The sequence below is a fragment of the Diceros bicornis genome, chromosome X, assembly GCF_020826845.1.
Source record: "Diceros bicornis minor isolate mBicDic1 chromosome X, mDicBic1.mat.cur, whole genome shotgun sequence".
Classification (NCBI taxonomy): Eukaryota; Metazoa; Chordata; class Mammalia; order Perissodactyla; family Rhinocerotidae; genus Diceros; species Diceros bicornis.
Window position 1 is genome coordinate 101277689 of NC_080781.1, and position 17224 is coordinate 101294912.

Sequence of the window (17224 nt, forward strand, 5' to 3'; positions counted from 1 at the left end):
ATATACAATGCATGTAGCTTGTGGATTATGCACATGGTGTGGGGACTGCCTCCCGGCCCTGTGCCCATCTGATTCCACAGATTCCCTCTCTCCCACATTGGTCCTTGGGCAAGCATTGGTCCCAGGGTCTTATTTACTTTTACTACCCTACTGTGTGGCAAGGGTGATTTGGTAAAGGAAAGAATCAGGGAGGCAATTATTTTCCCAGTGTTCCTTTAAACCTTTGGTTTCTGATAAGGCTGACGATATAATGTGCTAATATATTCTTGATATTCAATTCATCTGTCCTTCTATACTCCATCAATGCAAAAACGTTTATCTGTTCACTGGTGTATTTCCCATGTACCCATATTTGCCTTCGCAGTGGTTAAAAATAAGTAAATGGAAAGGGAGTCATTTAAAGGGCGAGAGTAAGTGACAAGGGAAGGAGACCAAAAAAAACTGTAAATGATTACCTTAACCTCCTGGAGTAGTTGCTTCAATATAGGATTCACAGATTATCATTATCAACATGAAAACCCAGGTAAGTTCTACACTAGAATCACCTCCACATTTGGAGAATCAAGAGTTGATGTATTAACTCTATTGAAAAGCCTCATGTTTCTAGGCGTAGTAACTTTAACCCAAACCCTAAATTATCCCAACTTCTTTATTCTAAAAAATGCAGTGAATTCTACCACAGAGCAGAAAAATATATTTATAATGGAGTAGAGAAAACACTGTTAAGAAAAACTGAGTCTCCACACAAATAACTTTCATGAACACATTTATTGCGAGTAGCTCTATGGAAAGGCAAGTCAGATATATATATAAACACTATACAGAGTTGCAAGGTTGTCTCCCAAAACTTCAAATGAGATGTTTACAAAGAAAAGAGAGTATAAGAGTATTTACAAAGGAAGACAAAGCCAGAGCAACTCAAAGCAGATCTGTGAAGCAGAAATAGCAAATGTAATGAACTGTTGGAACTGTAAAGTTTTAGTTTTTACTGACCAAGTGACTATGTCTGATACCAAATTAAATGTAGAGGTCACAAAAAAATCGTTCCATCATTGGTTTTTCTTAACAGCAGCATAAACTGATAGCTGGAAGGTAAGTGATATGTTGGTACACATATCCTAAAACGATTCTTCCAGCACAATACTGAATAAATTAGTTGTGTCTGTAAACTAATAAGTAGTGTCAAAAAGATTGCATATTTGTTATGCTGTACCTGTGACTACTTGTACCTGTTACTATTTGTATGTACTGTGCTGTATGAGGTTTTCCATTCATTTATTCAGCAAGTGTTACATCTGTGCTGTACCCTGTCTTCTGGCAGCCCCTGAACCTAATATGCAAATAAAGCAATATAGCGTTTTCCCCCAAATAATATTTTCTTTCCACAATTCTGAACGATTATGACTTAACTTACTTGAAAACAAAATGGTGACAGAGGCTTGAAAAAAGGCTGCCTAAAGAGTGCATTGTTATCATAATGAACAAAAGCCACACTGCATTGTTTGATTAGGTTGGAAAAAGAGAAGAGTCTGAAGGAACTGATGAAATTGATGCCCTGGCAGTGACCAGTAACTGAGTAGTGATTGGTACTGCAGCCACATCCTCTCCTCAGCACCATTCACAGGGGTAAAAAAAGAGCCCCCATCCCTTGGTTGGTAGGCAAAGAAAAATAAAAGAAGTCAACTCAGTTCTTCAGAAAAGTTAGTTTAGCAACATGTACTATAAGCCTGCTTGAAGATAGAAGTACACGTTTAAAGACATCAAAATCGAGTGGTGAAAATCTTTAGGTAAATATTACACTACTTCAAAGTTGCACGTTAAATGCGAAGCAATTTTTTTAACAGAGTTACACACAACAGGTACATCTACAATCACATGTACACAGGTACACAAAGGTGTGCATACACACAAATATGTGCACACACACATTAGCACTCACATACTTATACACTCACACCCATCTGTGATAAGATGAGGTTTGCCAGTGATGGTACAAGTCATGATTTGTGCGCCACCACATAACAAAGCTCTAAGCAAGTTTCAAGACCTTTGTACCTATCATCTGTGATCACCACCTGTTAGTGTCATGTGCTCAAAGGTCCAGGTTCCTAAAATCTTAATTCAGTTTCCATAAGAGGCAAGCAAAAACAGGAGGGGGAAGCTTACTTTGATTTTTTTTTTTAATTTGGTACATCTTACATAGGCTCATTGTCCAAAGAAAAACAAGGCCTTATAAGAGGTTCCTTTTGGCTTAAGTTTTAGTCAGAAGATTGATTGATATGTACACTCTAATTTCTTGAATATGGGAAACTGATCTCTTTATAGGAGCCCTGGGCACAGGAGGGAGAGTGTGTGTCGAGGAGAGAGCCAGAAAGAGGGTGAAAGAGAGGAGGCCCAGAGAGGCAGAGAGGGGCTTTGTGAGGAGACTTTTGAAGAACTTTGCTTCTTTTAGGGGGAAAATGCAGGTTTCAAAATTAAAAAAATAATAATGGTTTTAGAAATGCTCAATTGATTTGCAAGCAGAACATCACAGTGTTGTATACGAAGAAATAGATAATCTTTTCCTCAGTTCTGCCCTTAAAATGTTGGAAATGCTCAATCAAGATATCAGTTTAGTTGACGTTTAATGAGGACAGAATCTTGCAGTTTTATTAATGAACAAATATTGAGCTAATCTGCCCTTTGGTCCTGCCTTTAAAACACTGGAAATGTCCCATCAATATATCAGTTCAGTTGACAATTAATTCCTTGATCAAGAAATGTTTTCACGTATGTACTACTCAGAAAAAAACGATTTCAGACCATACCTACCTTCTCATGAACATAACTTTTTCCTTTATCTGCTTTTGTTTAAAGGATTTTCAACTTCAAAACTAAATCTAAGTATTATACATCAGTAAAATTGGTATTGGCCACATACACACATATGTAAATAACATTTTTTTTAAGAGAGAAAAGAGTTATGAGACGCTCACTATTATAGTACTTGTTTCTTTTCAAAGAGATAGATTGAGGAAGGAAACCAGAAAACAAAAACACAGCGTGAATTTCTTAATTCAAAATCACTGGATCCATAAGGCTGCAGTAAGAATGATCTGTGTTAGGATCATTCAACTGCCAGCATTCACTTGTAGGCTTTTAGAAATTCAGGTCGCTTTCTATTCAGAAGCCTCTGAATTTTCTTTCTTTTAGGCAGATCTGGAGTAGACAAAGATGAAATTCCATAAGCATCACTTTTCTTCTAAAATGTGTTTTTGTGGCAATGTAATCACTCTAGAAAAAAAAAGATGACAAAACAGAAGTTACTTTCAAAATTAAAGTCTGAAGCACTTTCACCCCCACCCTGTTCTAAAACAAAACAAAGCAAAATCCAACTAATAGTTTTTGAGAGCCATACTGAGGAGACTGCCTTGGCATGGACATGCCTAACTGTGCCGGCTGCCTGTGACAAACACCAGCACGAGCCCAGGAAAGATGCAAGGGTAGTTACTCCTTTGGCCCCCAGGCTGCCACTCTGACATTTCCGGTGGATAGCAGCTTTGTTCATGCATGCACTGTTCTACTTCCTCCCAGTGGGGCCAGCAAGTGAGCCAGGCATTAGGCAGACAAAGAGAATTATTTTCTTCTCCTACATGCTTGATTATGCCTCCATCAGATTATGTGGCACAAGTCAAAGGATTTAAGCACAGCCTTGGTGATAGTCTCCAGACTCGATTATTGAATTTCTTCTAAAAGAGCAAAATCATACCTGAAAAGGAGATTTGATTGAAATCCCCATTTGTCTAATAAAAAGAAGTTCTGGTATTACTCTCTTGGCCTTCTGCTTATTGAGAGGGTGCATAATCGGGAGTGGGGCAGAGGAAGGGGGTCTGGTACACTGAAGAAGGCGCTGGACTGGAGAAGGAATGGGGACACATGGTCAGCAAATTGATTATGGGACGCTAGCGTTACTTTAAGATCAGGTCACATCAAAGTACCAAGTATTCGATTTCATTACAGCCATAGAATCCCTGGAAAGCATCCCCCAGAGCAGGCTTCAAGTACAAGATCTTACATTAAACCAGCAGTATACACTTTAGCTATTCATCCTTCATCAGCGGTTTTAAAAATGTAACACCTGCAGCTGGCTGAAGCAACAAAGGTCTCCATTCCCTTTCCACCTACTTGTGGCTCTTAGTCACGATTCATTGTATAGGGCCGTTCCTCCACATTAAAAGGTTTAAAAAACATAAACATCCTAGATTAGTAAAGATATTACATTTTCCTGTCAGCAGTGGGTTTAGGAAATTTTAGAATCTATGTGTCTATCAAGTTTACACAGGATGAAAGGTGTCTATGATAGCCATAGGTTAACTGTGAGAGTGCATATCAGCAACTCAATGATCTGCTGTAAAATTAGGCTATACTAGCATCATAGAATTTTCATCAGATACTATCACCTAGATATTTTTAACAGAAATTTAAAGTCAGAAAGGTATCTCGCCTAATTTAGTTTGCTACTTTGTTTTAATATAAAAATATGTTCATATATAGCACACTGCATGTGCTTTAAAGGGGATTTCTTACTAACCTATATAATACGCTACATTTCATATACATTTTTTCCAGAAATGTACAAATTAAGCTCCATATAACTACCCCATGAACAGTATACTAAGCCTGAAATTAGGGGTATTTGTTGCTATTAGAGTTGTTTTTCTTTGTTCCTTACTTTTTTAAAATGACAGAGACTCTACTAAAAATTTGATTTATATTTCAATTGCTTTCCTATACCAGCGTTGAGTGAATGCTTGATAACATACCAAAACCTAGCAAATAATGGTGTGATTTCAAGTTTACTTTACAAAATATATTTGTCAACTCTTGATTAACCATGTTAGTGGAAAGGAATAATGCTATCCAAAACAAGATAATCCAAAAATAATTTAATTTGCTTTTGAAATGCGTTACAGGAACTTGAGCCACAGATTTTCCTTTATAATCCTGTTTTACTTAGGCCAATATTAAAATGAATTTACATTCCCTGAGCACATTCCAAAGAACAGCATAAGGAAGTAACTCAGAAGCTTGCTGGGTGGCAAAGGAAAGCAATTCAAGATCAAAACTCCATCAGAAACAGTCTGCAAAATGACTATCAAAGGGCTGACAATCATATCTTAGTTCTGTCTCCTGTTGATTTTGATGTCATTTCACCACCACAAAGGTAAATGGCAATGCTTTTAATAATGTGGTCTGTTTTTGATGTATTTTTTCCACTCGATACTGACAGGTTATAAATAGTTACCTTATCGGGTATTCTTATTTTCTGATTAACCAAAGATCTTTTTAATGACAAGTTAATTCCACTCCTTTTAATGGGAGGGAAACTCTTCAAGTAATTTTTCTCTATAAGAGAGAAAACCTCAATAGACTCTGATGGGTCAAAACATTTTCCTACTTCTACCCCCAAACCTGGCAGGTATCATTTTCTTCTCAAAAATAAGTGAAGTGAACTTTTCTGTTTCAATCTGTATAATGATATAAATCTGAACATTAATCTTTACTACACTAATAAAGCACACATGACTTCAATATCCCTGGAAATTTGTAGGGTGAGCCAAGAAGGAAGTTCCTCCAGGGCATTCCAGACTTCTTTATATGAATCACAAACATGCCTCTATTACAGTGTGCAGTCCAAAACAGCAATGGCTCCCCTGCCCAGAGAAAGCCAAAACTACAACAATATATCCAGTTATTCTCTCATTCTCTTTCCACTCTCCCCAATCTCATTGCCTTAGTTATCTTTTCAACTCTAATTTTCCTAGAACTCAAAAAACTATTTTTCAAGTTCTTTTGAAAATTTCTCACTCTGTTTATTAGTCAACATACCATCCTTGCAACCGACTGGTGATCACACGAGCAGGGGCAGCCAAGTAAAGTGTTGAGGGCAGACAAACGAAAGGAAATGAAGAGAAATGGAAGCATTTGTTTTTCAATAAGAATAGATCATCACACCTTTCTGTGACCTGTCAATGTATAGGAGGATGATTCTCTAGGACTTGATAAAAATCTAAGTGCTGCCCCTCAAGGGTGAAAACTAGCAATAATTGCTGCTAGTCCTTACAACACCAATCATACCAGACTATTGTCTCCTCCATAGAGCAGAAGATCAAATATGTTTCTTTCCATAGTGGCAAGAGTTTTGTGACAGAGTAGCCAAAAGAATCTGTAAGGGAAATGGATGACACCTGTAAACCTCCGTGTCCTCAAAGGTCAGCTCATTTGTTTCACACCTGCCCTTCACTAGCGGGCCCTGGACCTCTTATGCAAGTTCATTCCCGTCTTGTTTATCTGGATACAAACTATTTGGGGATCAGCTACAGGATTTTCATCCCAGGTCAGCTTCTCCACTACCTCCCGACACACACTTGGGCCGCTTTACTCTGCCGCCTAGTTACTGTAGACTTAAAGAATGCAAGTTACTAGAATTCTAATATAGGCAGTCTCCAATTTACAAAAGAGACATATTCCAAGGCTCATTGTTTAGTTGAAACTCAGAATAAATTATTCCATGGAAACAATGTTATAAATAAATGGTGGCTAGGTTCATAGGTTTATCTACACACGCCTATATTAAACCTAATGCAGTTCCTGAACTAAGAGAGGAACTATTTTGACTATACCCAACTGTCACTTATAACATCATTTCTGTGGGAAGGTGTATTTGAAGTTTCAATTTGGAATTCAAGGAAAATATCTCTTCTAGCCCTGGCAATAGGAATAGTGTCCCCTAAACTCAAGCGGTTAGAATAATTGGGGGCAGGGTGACAGTGGAAAGGAAACTATGTAAGAGCTTCAGCCACAATAAGGAGTGCTTCATGGGGGAGCACAGGCAGGCTCTGAGGGTGAGGACAGTGTTGGTGTGCCTTCAAGGCTGGAGGCACAACTTACCACAAAGCAGGAGTTAAAGATCACATTTATTGGTCATATGTTCAAAGGCACTGTGGGTGCGCATGTGAATAATTTTCAAGATGAACTTAGAGATAGAGACTTTATTGATATTCTAAGTTTCAAGTCTAAAAGTAGAAAATTAGTAATCACACAGAGGCAAATTATATAAACTGTGAAAACTAGCTAAAGAGACTACCATTTATGGGGAATTGGATATTCAGTAAATCCAAAAGGTCTGGCTAGCGTCAAACATATTGTGGTCAACCCAACCATGAAAATAGCTTTAAACACCAGCCCAGCTGCGTCTGTGGCAACAGGCGAGAGTAGAGCAGGCAGCACAGCCTTGGACCTGCAGAACAAGGAGTCCTGCAAGGAAGGCTGTTCCTGCAAGCTAAGCCCAAGCAGGCTGTGCACTAGGAACGAGCAACATCTGGGGGAATAAGTTCTCCGTGGGCCCCATGGGACTCCAAGAGTGACCCTCACCTTTTTAGCCAGAGAAAAACCAGGAAAGGGCATGTTTTCCTGAAATTAGGGACACAAGTTCAGCAAAGGGCACATGAGGGTAAGACTCACATAATACAAAGAATGCAACCCTAAGCAATAAGAAAGAGGTGTGAGGAAGCTAGGGAAAAATAGCAATAACTTTCTCATTTCACTAAATAAATATTTAAGTACATATTTTCCATTAATTCTAAAAGTAATTAAATCTTCAGCCAGAAACTGTAAGGTATCCTCTAGAAGAATGCAAATCTGAAATAAGATGTCTATATTTTTAAAAAATCTTTAAAAATCCCTATTTCTCAAGTATTCAACCTACATTTCCAAAAGGAGATGGAAACCTAAGACCTCTAACTGCACAACCAATAAGCAGTGAGGAACTGCTAAAGGATATGTTTTAAGTTCATATGGCAAGCATATTATCTTGGCAATTTTGTCAATAGCTTTAAAATTAGCAATCTGATAGTTGTGGTAAAAACAGTGTGCTGTGATGTATTCATTTCATTATTATAAAAGGTAGCCTTTTTAATCTCTCATTTTTCACTCAGGACCAAGTAATGTTTTCCGGTAAATGATCTTCACCATCTAAGAGCCTGGCAGCACCTCTTAGACAAAACATACTGCAGGCTTTCATTAAGCATTTTACAAAAGCTATTTTCCAATACTGCCAATAAAATGTCTGGGCTATTTTTACATAGTCTTAAAGCATTAAAAAAAGGTGCTAAACAAAATGAATTTATTTTTAAATGAGGGCTTTTATGTCCCAAGGAGAGTATTTGATTCTCAAGGCTTCTAAAATTTACTTGCCTGACTGTCAAAAGCAAGTTTGCATTTTAAACAAATGAAGAGCATCTAATTCTACAGCGCTTTTCCTTCCACCTGTCTCACTTTATCCTGTTTTGCCCACTGTGATGGTTTAGTTTGGAATATCAGATTTTACACATACATAAAAATTAAAAGACTTTTTGCTAAACTGGCAAATGCCAATGGATTATTAAGAAAACCAAATATATCTAACTTCTGTTAAGGAAATGACCATTAATGCAAGTTTACTGAATGCACCCTCATTTCACTTTTACTCATTTCAATGTTTCCGTGGGATCCAAAGAGATACACACACTATTTGTGTTTGGGAGGTAAAGATTAGAAAACTCCTCCCCAGACCACACATAAGACATTCAATTCCAGTAGAGGTCAAATTCTTTTCTTCTAAGAGCCATGGCAAACAGTTCAATGTAATGAAAATTACCCAAGCTCTGGCGGATGGTTCACGGTTACAACGCTCTGAATGAATTACAACAAAATTTGCTACTGTCAAATTCAAGAAAACTTGCAATTTTCCCCAATTCTTGCCTATATAATAATCTTCCATCAATAGGAAAATAACAGGTTGAACATCTGATTAAAGGGCAGTGTGGAGTGCTGGGTGGAGCACGAGACTTGAAATCAGACATATGAGTTTGCTTTTTAGCTCTGCCACTTACCTCTTGGACCATGGGAAAACTCTTAACACCAGCTTCAGTTCCAGTATGTACTGTCCCCCAGTAAAACAATGAATGTGAATGTGCTTTGCAACTTATAAGGCAGTATGCAACTGTAAAGCATTCCCTCAATCAACAAGTCGACAATTTAACCACAGCCCCTTTGAAATCACACACAATATTCCTTACTTCTTCCTGTACTGGTTACACTCATCTATTCCAACACAAAAATTTTGGGGTCACACTAAGAGGCCCGAGTTTGTTCCCAAAACAGCTTCCTGCCAATGACTCTAAAGTATTTTGGTTCGTGTTTGGTGATGAGGGAGAAGAAAAGACAGCAAGGGAACTTGTGTGAGTTTTTATGCATGTGTGATAATTCTGCTACGCTCAATTAAAGTCCTAGCCCTCATTTAAAGAAGATGTTTTGCTAAGGGCTGAAATTTTTACCCTGGAAATAACACTCCTAGAATGAATGCAAATGAATAATGATCGCCAACAACTTTACTTAACTTTAATTGAATGAAGTCCTCTTTCATTGTTATAGGTCAAATACCTCTACTCTAAATAACTGTCCAAATTTTTTTTTTTTGAGGAGGGGTGAATGTGGCCTAAAATAACCGACCCATTAGTGGTGACTGGAAATCTCTGCTACTATAAGATTTTATTCTAGTAATTTATAATAAGTCCAATACAACAAAAATAATTTGCTCTCAGCACCTATAATTTATAGCAAGAGGATTTGGCAGTAGTACACTGAAAAGAAGCTTACACTTCCTTCATGTTAATAATAGTGTCTAAAGTTTCAAAAGGTAATTACTACAGATTTTTTCTGCTTTTTAATACTATGTGCTATCATAACATCGCTAATTTGGCTGACCAACCCTCTTACCCCTCCTAGAGCTGCCCTTATCCTCTGACCTCTGGAATGGAAAAATCAGTGAATTTTTCACCTTAAGTCATTTCAAACTATGAATTCTACATCAGATACAGCAGTAAAAAAGGCAAAAATGCACACATGGGTCAAGAGTCAGACTAAACCATATAAGAAACTACGTTCTCCTCCTAAATGCTAATGCTTATCACCCATGTGTTTAAAATGTGAAGACTTCACACTTTTTAAGTTATTTCACTTATAGAAAAGTCAAGTCCAGGTTATATTTCTGGGTGCTTCTTTCCAATTGTCTTGAACAAATGGCTTTAAAGTACTTAACTTATATGCAATGTGACTGTAGGTAAATGAGATTATATATTAATTTTGTGTTATGTGAACAAAACTGTGTCACTACCTTAAAATCTTACTTCATTTCGCTTAAGTTATAAAGAAATCCCAACTATAAAGATCCCAACTCTGAACAATCATGTAAACTATTTTAAATGAAAGTAAAGAGTAACTGAAAAGTGGGATTTGAGGACAGAGAACTTTAATTTAGCTTTGTTTTTCTAAAGGTAATAATAATAATAACAATGATAACAGTTGTATAATAATTCATGTACAACACTTACTATGTGCCAGGCACTGTTCTAAGTACTTGTCATAAATTAAAATTACCCTTTGAGATACGTAACTCCTAATAAAGACTGTGCCTTTGTTCCTTTGTCAAAGCATATTTTTTGTTTTCTAACATGATATATATTTTTTTAATGTGAGATAGGAGAGTAAAGAGAGATCGAAAATGCATGAAATTATTCCATAGCTTCATAGTGAAAAAATTATTAGAATTACGTAGCCTGTACTTAACACTTCACAGACAACATTCTAACATATCAATTTACATTAAAATGGTAACAAAAGTCATTTACTGCAATGAGTTCTTTCTATATATCCTTCCTTTTATATATCTCAGCAAATTATGTGCCTGGATCACCCTCAGGACCACACATTTTTGCAAGAAACTAAATCATCAGTTTAAACTGTTGAAACTTCACTTCAGTGTTAATCCAATGACAAAATAAAAATATATTTGTAAAGTGCTTTAAAGTTCCAAAGGGCTTCGACATTCATTCTCTTATTTCAACCTAAGCACCTACCTTCCTGTGGGATACAGCCTCCTTGCTGTAGTCACTCAATAAAGTTAGGAATTTCCTCAATGAACAATACATTTAGAGAACATTAAGTCTCGAAAGTAGCTACAAAGTCATTTAAAGTTATTTGTAGATCAGTAACATGCTAAAATATGATAATTGAATCTAGATAATCCCTGGGAAGTCAGGGTTTATTTAAGGAACAAGAAGATTTCACTAATTTTAATCTTTGCTTAAACAAAGAGTATTGGAAAGTACAGACAAACCTCTATGAAAACTTGTCCTTTCCAAAGTACCACAGGGACACAGGCAGCTATGGACCACCTACACCAATATCATAAACGCTATCTTTAGCAGTTAGGCTCAAACAATAGCTTGAGACCAATTTCCAGGTGTACTTTACAGAATAAAATAGATCTGGTCCTGAAAAGCCGGTTGTGAATTAAATTCTTGGAAATAGAATTACACATTTTAAATTCATGGTTCGGGTAGTAGTGGTGATCATGTATGTGTGTGTGTGTTGGGGGGAGCTCACAGTTTAAAGGAGATCTGAATGGAATCCTTTGGCAAGCCAAAGCACCCTTTTGTCGTTTTAACGATCACTCTTTCATGTGTCCGTGCTGCAAATGTGAGTTTTTGTATGGCAAGTTTTCTAAAGCAGGGGGAGAAAGGGGAGGAGGGCTACACCTGCACTAAATAGGGAGCTTGTTAGGTGACTGTTGTGATCAGTCCCCGACTTGTTCTGCCTGATCAAGCACAGTGGGCACAGATCCAATCACAAAAGCATTCCACAAAGCAAGCAAAGCAAAAATCTCCACTAAACTGACTACTGGAATGAAAACTGCTGGGGTCCATCCCTTCCCTTCACTGAGAACGAAGTACATTCTACTCAAGAGAGAAGGCAGTTGAGACTATGGAGACGTCATCTTCTGAAATCATTTCTCGAGAATGTCGCAAGACGCACTGATCACAACATTGCACAATGTACACAGTAGATTTACTCGAAGTCTTATTTCCAAGTCTGACAGCTCCTACTCTTCCTTGTTCCTTTGGAAAAGTAACCCTTTAAAAAACTTCCACTGTTCCAGGGAAGGCTGCCCCTGGGGTCAGGTCTTCCTCCAGCCTTATTATCTTGCTTTACTGGATTTCCCAGAAGACACACCAATTAGATATTTTAAATGCTTTTTAAACCTTTCAAACAATATCCATACCCATTATCAAGTTGTCACCATACCCTCTTTTGGGAGTTACATGAAGAAAATGAGGCACAGCGAAGGTGACTTGTCTGTCACTACTAATGACAGAGGAAAGGAATACTCGAGGTTTCTGGCAATTTATCCTGTGTGAAAACAAAACAAATCAACACAAAAATACATTCCAGAGCCAAATATTCTCTTCTTTTAATCACTTGTTGTTTTGGATTATTTATGTTTTGTTCCCTCCAGACAATCATGCTAACAATTGAGATTTAAGTTTCTTGGTAAATCACAGTAAACTAGCATAACAATGACTGCTTTTTAAAAAATAACTTTCAGAGGAGAAAGTCATCCGTGCCGAAATGTTAACAGTTTATTAATACTGCTTAATATTCTGTGGTCTTATTAAAATTCCTGCAATTAAATATGGGCATTTGTAGAAAAGCAGCTTTTGTTGATTTGAAAATGAGCTGGTGGGATTCAATTAATGATGTCCTGTTTGCATAAATTATTACGTGTTAGGGAGGGATATTTGAAAGCATCCTCATGCTATATATCCTTAAGTTTTAACTACTCCTAAAAAGTAGAACCGATGTTTAAATAAACGATCATCAGTTCTTTCCAGATAAAGAAACTTATGATTGGATTAAAACTTACGTTTTTGCAAAGATCACACAGTATTGCAGGAATAATTAAAACTGAATTCTATTTTCCATGCTAAATAGGCACCAGATAATGTAATGCTAACTTACTTTTTCTTAACATTGTAGACATAGTATCACATCGATTCATTAAGCAATACATTAACTTTAGAAAAGTGAATTCTAAAATTACCAACCTCTTTGGGGAGAGTCGAACTTCTTGTTGTCAGGTCTGGCAAAGTCCATTCTCACGTACGTGTCGTCGTCGTCAGAATCTTCTCGCTCGGGGGGTCTCAGCACCCGGCGGCGAGGTGGTGGTGGTGGGGGAACGGCAGCTGCAGCGGCAGCCTCGCCGGTCCCATTCTCACCACCGGCAAGGTCTGCAGATGGGTTTTGGGCTCTAGGGTTCGAGCCACTGGCAACATCTTGGGCCCCCGTTACTGCTTCAGCATCAGCAGCATTAGCAACAGGTTGGAACCAGCGGACGGAGGCGGAGTCAAATCCAGCGGCGGCCTCGAAGCCGGCGGCGGCTGCGCCGATGCCCGGGGCCGCGGCGAGGGCGGAGGCGGCGGCTAAAGCCCGGCCCACGGCTAAGTTTGGCGCGGCGGCCGAAGCGGTGGCCGAGGCTACGGAGGCGGAGAGATCTCTCTCGAGACTGTCCGTTGGGAAAGCTGAGACCGCGGCTCTGGCGGATGCAAAGAAACTTTGCGAACGGCTTTGCGGGCGTCTTCTCTCTAGCTCTTCTTCCTGCAGCAGCCTCGCTACAGGTGGTGGTTCAGAGCATCGGCTGGGAGAGAGAGAAATGTCCATACAGCACTCAGAAAATGGGTCGACCACATAGATTCGACCTGTTTCAGCATCATAGCGAATGGCACTGTCAGCAAAAGGCACGGCTGGTGTCATTGCTGGGTTGAAAATCACTTCAATGTAGTCACCCTCTTCCTCATGAGCATTGCTCCCTGTAGCACTGGGAGGAAGAGGCGGAAGTGGCCACCTAGCACCGTCCAGAGAGAGGGGGCTGGCACCTGGAATAGCTCTTAAAAGATCTGAGAGGTTGTTTGCTGGATTTGGAAATGGCACTCCGAACTCAACATTCACATAATTGGAAAAGGCTGACTGTCTGGGGTCGGCAATTATGCCCCACAAATCTGGCAGTCCTTGAGTAGAGGGTGCTGGCATATTGCTGTCTCTTTTAGTGAAGTCAATGTTGACGTAGTCACTAGAGCTGTCAGCTTGTCTCCGCTCACGTGTGGGCTTTTGTGGTTTTGGCTTGATTTTATTTCCTTTTGTAATAAAAGAAAGTCGGTTAGGTCTCTTAGCCTTGATCTTGGGGGGCCCCTCATCTGAGGGCTTTGAAGGTAAACCCCCATCACCAGGCTTTGAGAATGACCCCTCAACTGAAGGCGTTGAAGCTGCATCTTTGGGGCCTCCCTTAGATGAGGCTTCTTTGTCCAGGCCCTTCCCCAGTAATTTTCCAGGTAACATTGGAACATACTCACTGTGGTCACTCTGTCCCAGTGGGGAGCTCCGAAAAGGATTTGGCAGAGAGAAGTAGGAACTCCAACTTTTGGAGGAAGAGCCACCCTGAGGATTTCTGGGGTTTTTTGGAATTGCACCGGCCCCAGGAGCCATAAACATGTAGTCACTGTCACTGTCATTATCCTTTGAGTCATCCTCTTTATCAGGATCGGGTGCTTTTGGAGGACTTGGGGCAGAGGGTGGGCTCACCCTGGGAAACATCATCATGTAGCCTCTTGAATCTTCAAAAGGTGATCGAGAGTGGCGCTTTTTTGAAGCAGAGACGTTGTGAGGAGCCATTGGCATATAATCACTGGAGCTTGCGAGAGGGGCAGCCACCCCTGGCCTCATTGGCACGTATGGGTCATCCTCATCTTCATCAAAAGCTCTGACTCTGTGGGGACCCCGAGCTGCACCCTCTGGGGTCTCTGCCTCTTTGACTTCTTTGCGTTCTTTTGCGGCTCCTCTGTCAGCACAAAAATAAAGTCGGAACCTTCCCCCAGACTTGCCTTTTCCACCAGTTGCTCCAGCTGGCGGAGGCGGAGGTGGAGGTGGTGGCATTTGCTGTTGCTTGCTTTGAGTTAATTTGCCAAAGTAGGATCTTTTCTTCAGAGATTTTCCACGTTCACCATTGCCATCGGAGCCTTTCCCACTTCCTGAGCCTTTGCCCCCTCCAGAGTTCTTGCCACTGCCTGAGCCATGGCCATCCCCAGGTCCCTGGCCACTGCCTGAGCCGTGACCACCTCCAGCTCCCTGGCCACCACCTGAGCCATGACCACCTGTGGTGCCTTGGCCATCTCCTGAGCACTGGTTTCCTCCTGCACCGTGGCCCCCTGAGCCCTGGCTGCCACTTGAGCCCTGGCCACCTCTGGAGCCCTGCCCTCCCCCTGAGCACTGGTTTCCTTCTGAGCTCTGGCTACTGGAGCCTTGGCCACTTGAGCCCTGGCCACCACCTGAGCCCCGGCCATTTCCCGAGCCCCAGCTGTTCATGGGCATGTAGTCGCCTCCATTTCCTTCCTGACCCTCTTTACCCTCAGGACTGCCTTCTTCCCCAGAGTTGCCAGAGCCAGAACCAGATGCTTCAGAAGACAGGCAAGCTCCATCGTTGGAGGCTTCTGCAGGGTGCGGGGCACGCACCGGGCTGGGTGCTAAGCGGCGAAAAAAGCTGGCTGGCACCGAAACTGCTCTCCTGGACCTGCGCGCTCGGGGCAGGTGCGGTCTTCCCCGCCTCGAGGGGGGTACAGGCTCTCTGGGTGTTATGTAGCGCCTGGTGAGGAGCATCTCGTCTTCCCCGTCACCAATGGCCCTGAGGTGGCAAAACTGCTCAAAGCGGGACCTTCTGAGCCAGCCGCCGGGCTCCAGCGGCAGCATGTCCAGGTGCCTCCTAGCGGACAGCAGGGTTAACAGGTGGGCGCCGATGCTGATGCTGTAGCTGCGGCAGCGGGCTCTGTATTCGTCTGCACACAAGGCTCTCATCTTCTCCAAAAACAGCTCATGCATGTTTTGGGCCACCACACAGTCATCGACCTGCATCCAGAGCTCCCCCGGACCGATGACGGTGGACCTGCCCACTTCTAAGAAGAAATACTGCTCCGAGTGCCCGCAGCGACGGATGCTCAGGAGCTGGACGACCACGCTGGCCACCTCGGTATTCAGCCTCACAAATACAACCTCTTCGTCGGTAAGACAGAGCCGGAACACGCCGCTCAGCTCTTTTCTGTGCCCCAGCCCCCTGGGTTTGACTATTACCTGCCACACATCTTTGTAGAAGGGTGGCTCCGCCGCCGCTGCAGCCGCCAGCGCTGCCGGCTCTCCATCCGGCTGCGCGCCGGGCGTGCCGCAGCGGCGGCGCTTGCTCTCGAGGATGAGGCGGCTGAGCAGCAAGTACCAGCTCTCTTGCTCCGACTCGTTCTCGGCCACCATCGCGAAGTACTCGTCCTGGGTGAAAAGGGCGATGAGGTGTCGGTACCTTGCGTCGGCTCGCTGGCTCACCGAGAAGCACTGGTACAAGGTGATCACGCGCCGCGGTGGGATGAGCGCGGGGACCGTGGCGCCAGAGGCGGCCGCCGCTGCTGCAGCCGCCGCGGCGCGGACACTGTGCCGGAACTTCCTGGCATTTTCGTAGTATTCCAGCCGAGCTGGGGCGTCGGCGGTCTCGAGTTTGAGCACGAAGTAGCGCCTGTGCCCATGCTTCTGCTTCCGCAGGTATCCGCGTTTGCAGACTTCGTCCCCGACGGGGAGATCCTCCTCATCGGACTCGGAGTCTGACCGGGAGCCAGTGGCCGTGGAGAGCCACATGGCTCCCGGACAGGACGACCCGGTCCCAATGAGTGCGGTCGGGGTTCCCGATGAAGGAAGTGGGGTGGTCGCCACCGCAGCTATAGTGCCGCTGTTGCCGCTGTTGCAGCTCTCAGTCTCCTTGTCGCTTGGTCTCGAGCGAAGGAGCAACTCGCCATGGTGATGCACGATGGTTTTAAGGTGAGCGGGTGGGGGGGGGCGGTCGGGGAAGGGAGGGTTGGGGGAAGAGGCCGTCTACCCCTGTCCGCCCGCCCCAGCCCCCTCCCGCCTCGGCCCGCGCCCCCGCCCACTCCACTCAGAGCGCCCGGCGGCAGGCAAAACAACACGTGACCACTGCCTCACGCGGCGGCCGCTGCGGCTCCTGCTACCGGCGCAGTGGAGGGGCTCGAGCTGCCGCCAGTAGAGGTGTGCAAGGGAGGGGGCGGCGGGCCCGAGAGGCGGGGCCACCTCCAACCCGGCCTAGACCCTCTCGGTGAATCTCCCGGCCTGTGGGCCACAGGAGGACCCACGAGAGGAGGCGGGGCTCTCTGCCAAGCTGGTCCTAACGAGGAGTCCACGAAGGCACGAGGGGGCAGGAGACGGCCGAGAGGGGCGGAGGAGAGAGCGGCCCCCGATAGGGGCCGGGCGGGGGCGCCACAGC

At 42.7% G+C, this 17224-nt stretch overlaps 1 protein-coding gene across 1 annotated transcript; it reads right to left on the bottom strand.

The window, feature by feature from the left end:
* Positions 1-758: 758 nt before the first annotated feature.
* On the bottom strand, positions 759-16785 carry IRS4 (insulin receptor substrate 4). The gene is given in 3 exon segments (XM_058536489.1): positions 759-3273; positions 12966-16670; positions 16673-16785. Coding segments are annotated over 3 exon segments (3780 nt in total). The 5' UTR covers positions 16743-16785; the 3' UTR covers positions 759-3268.
* Between the last annotated feature and the right edge of the window lie 439 nt (positions 16786-17224).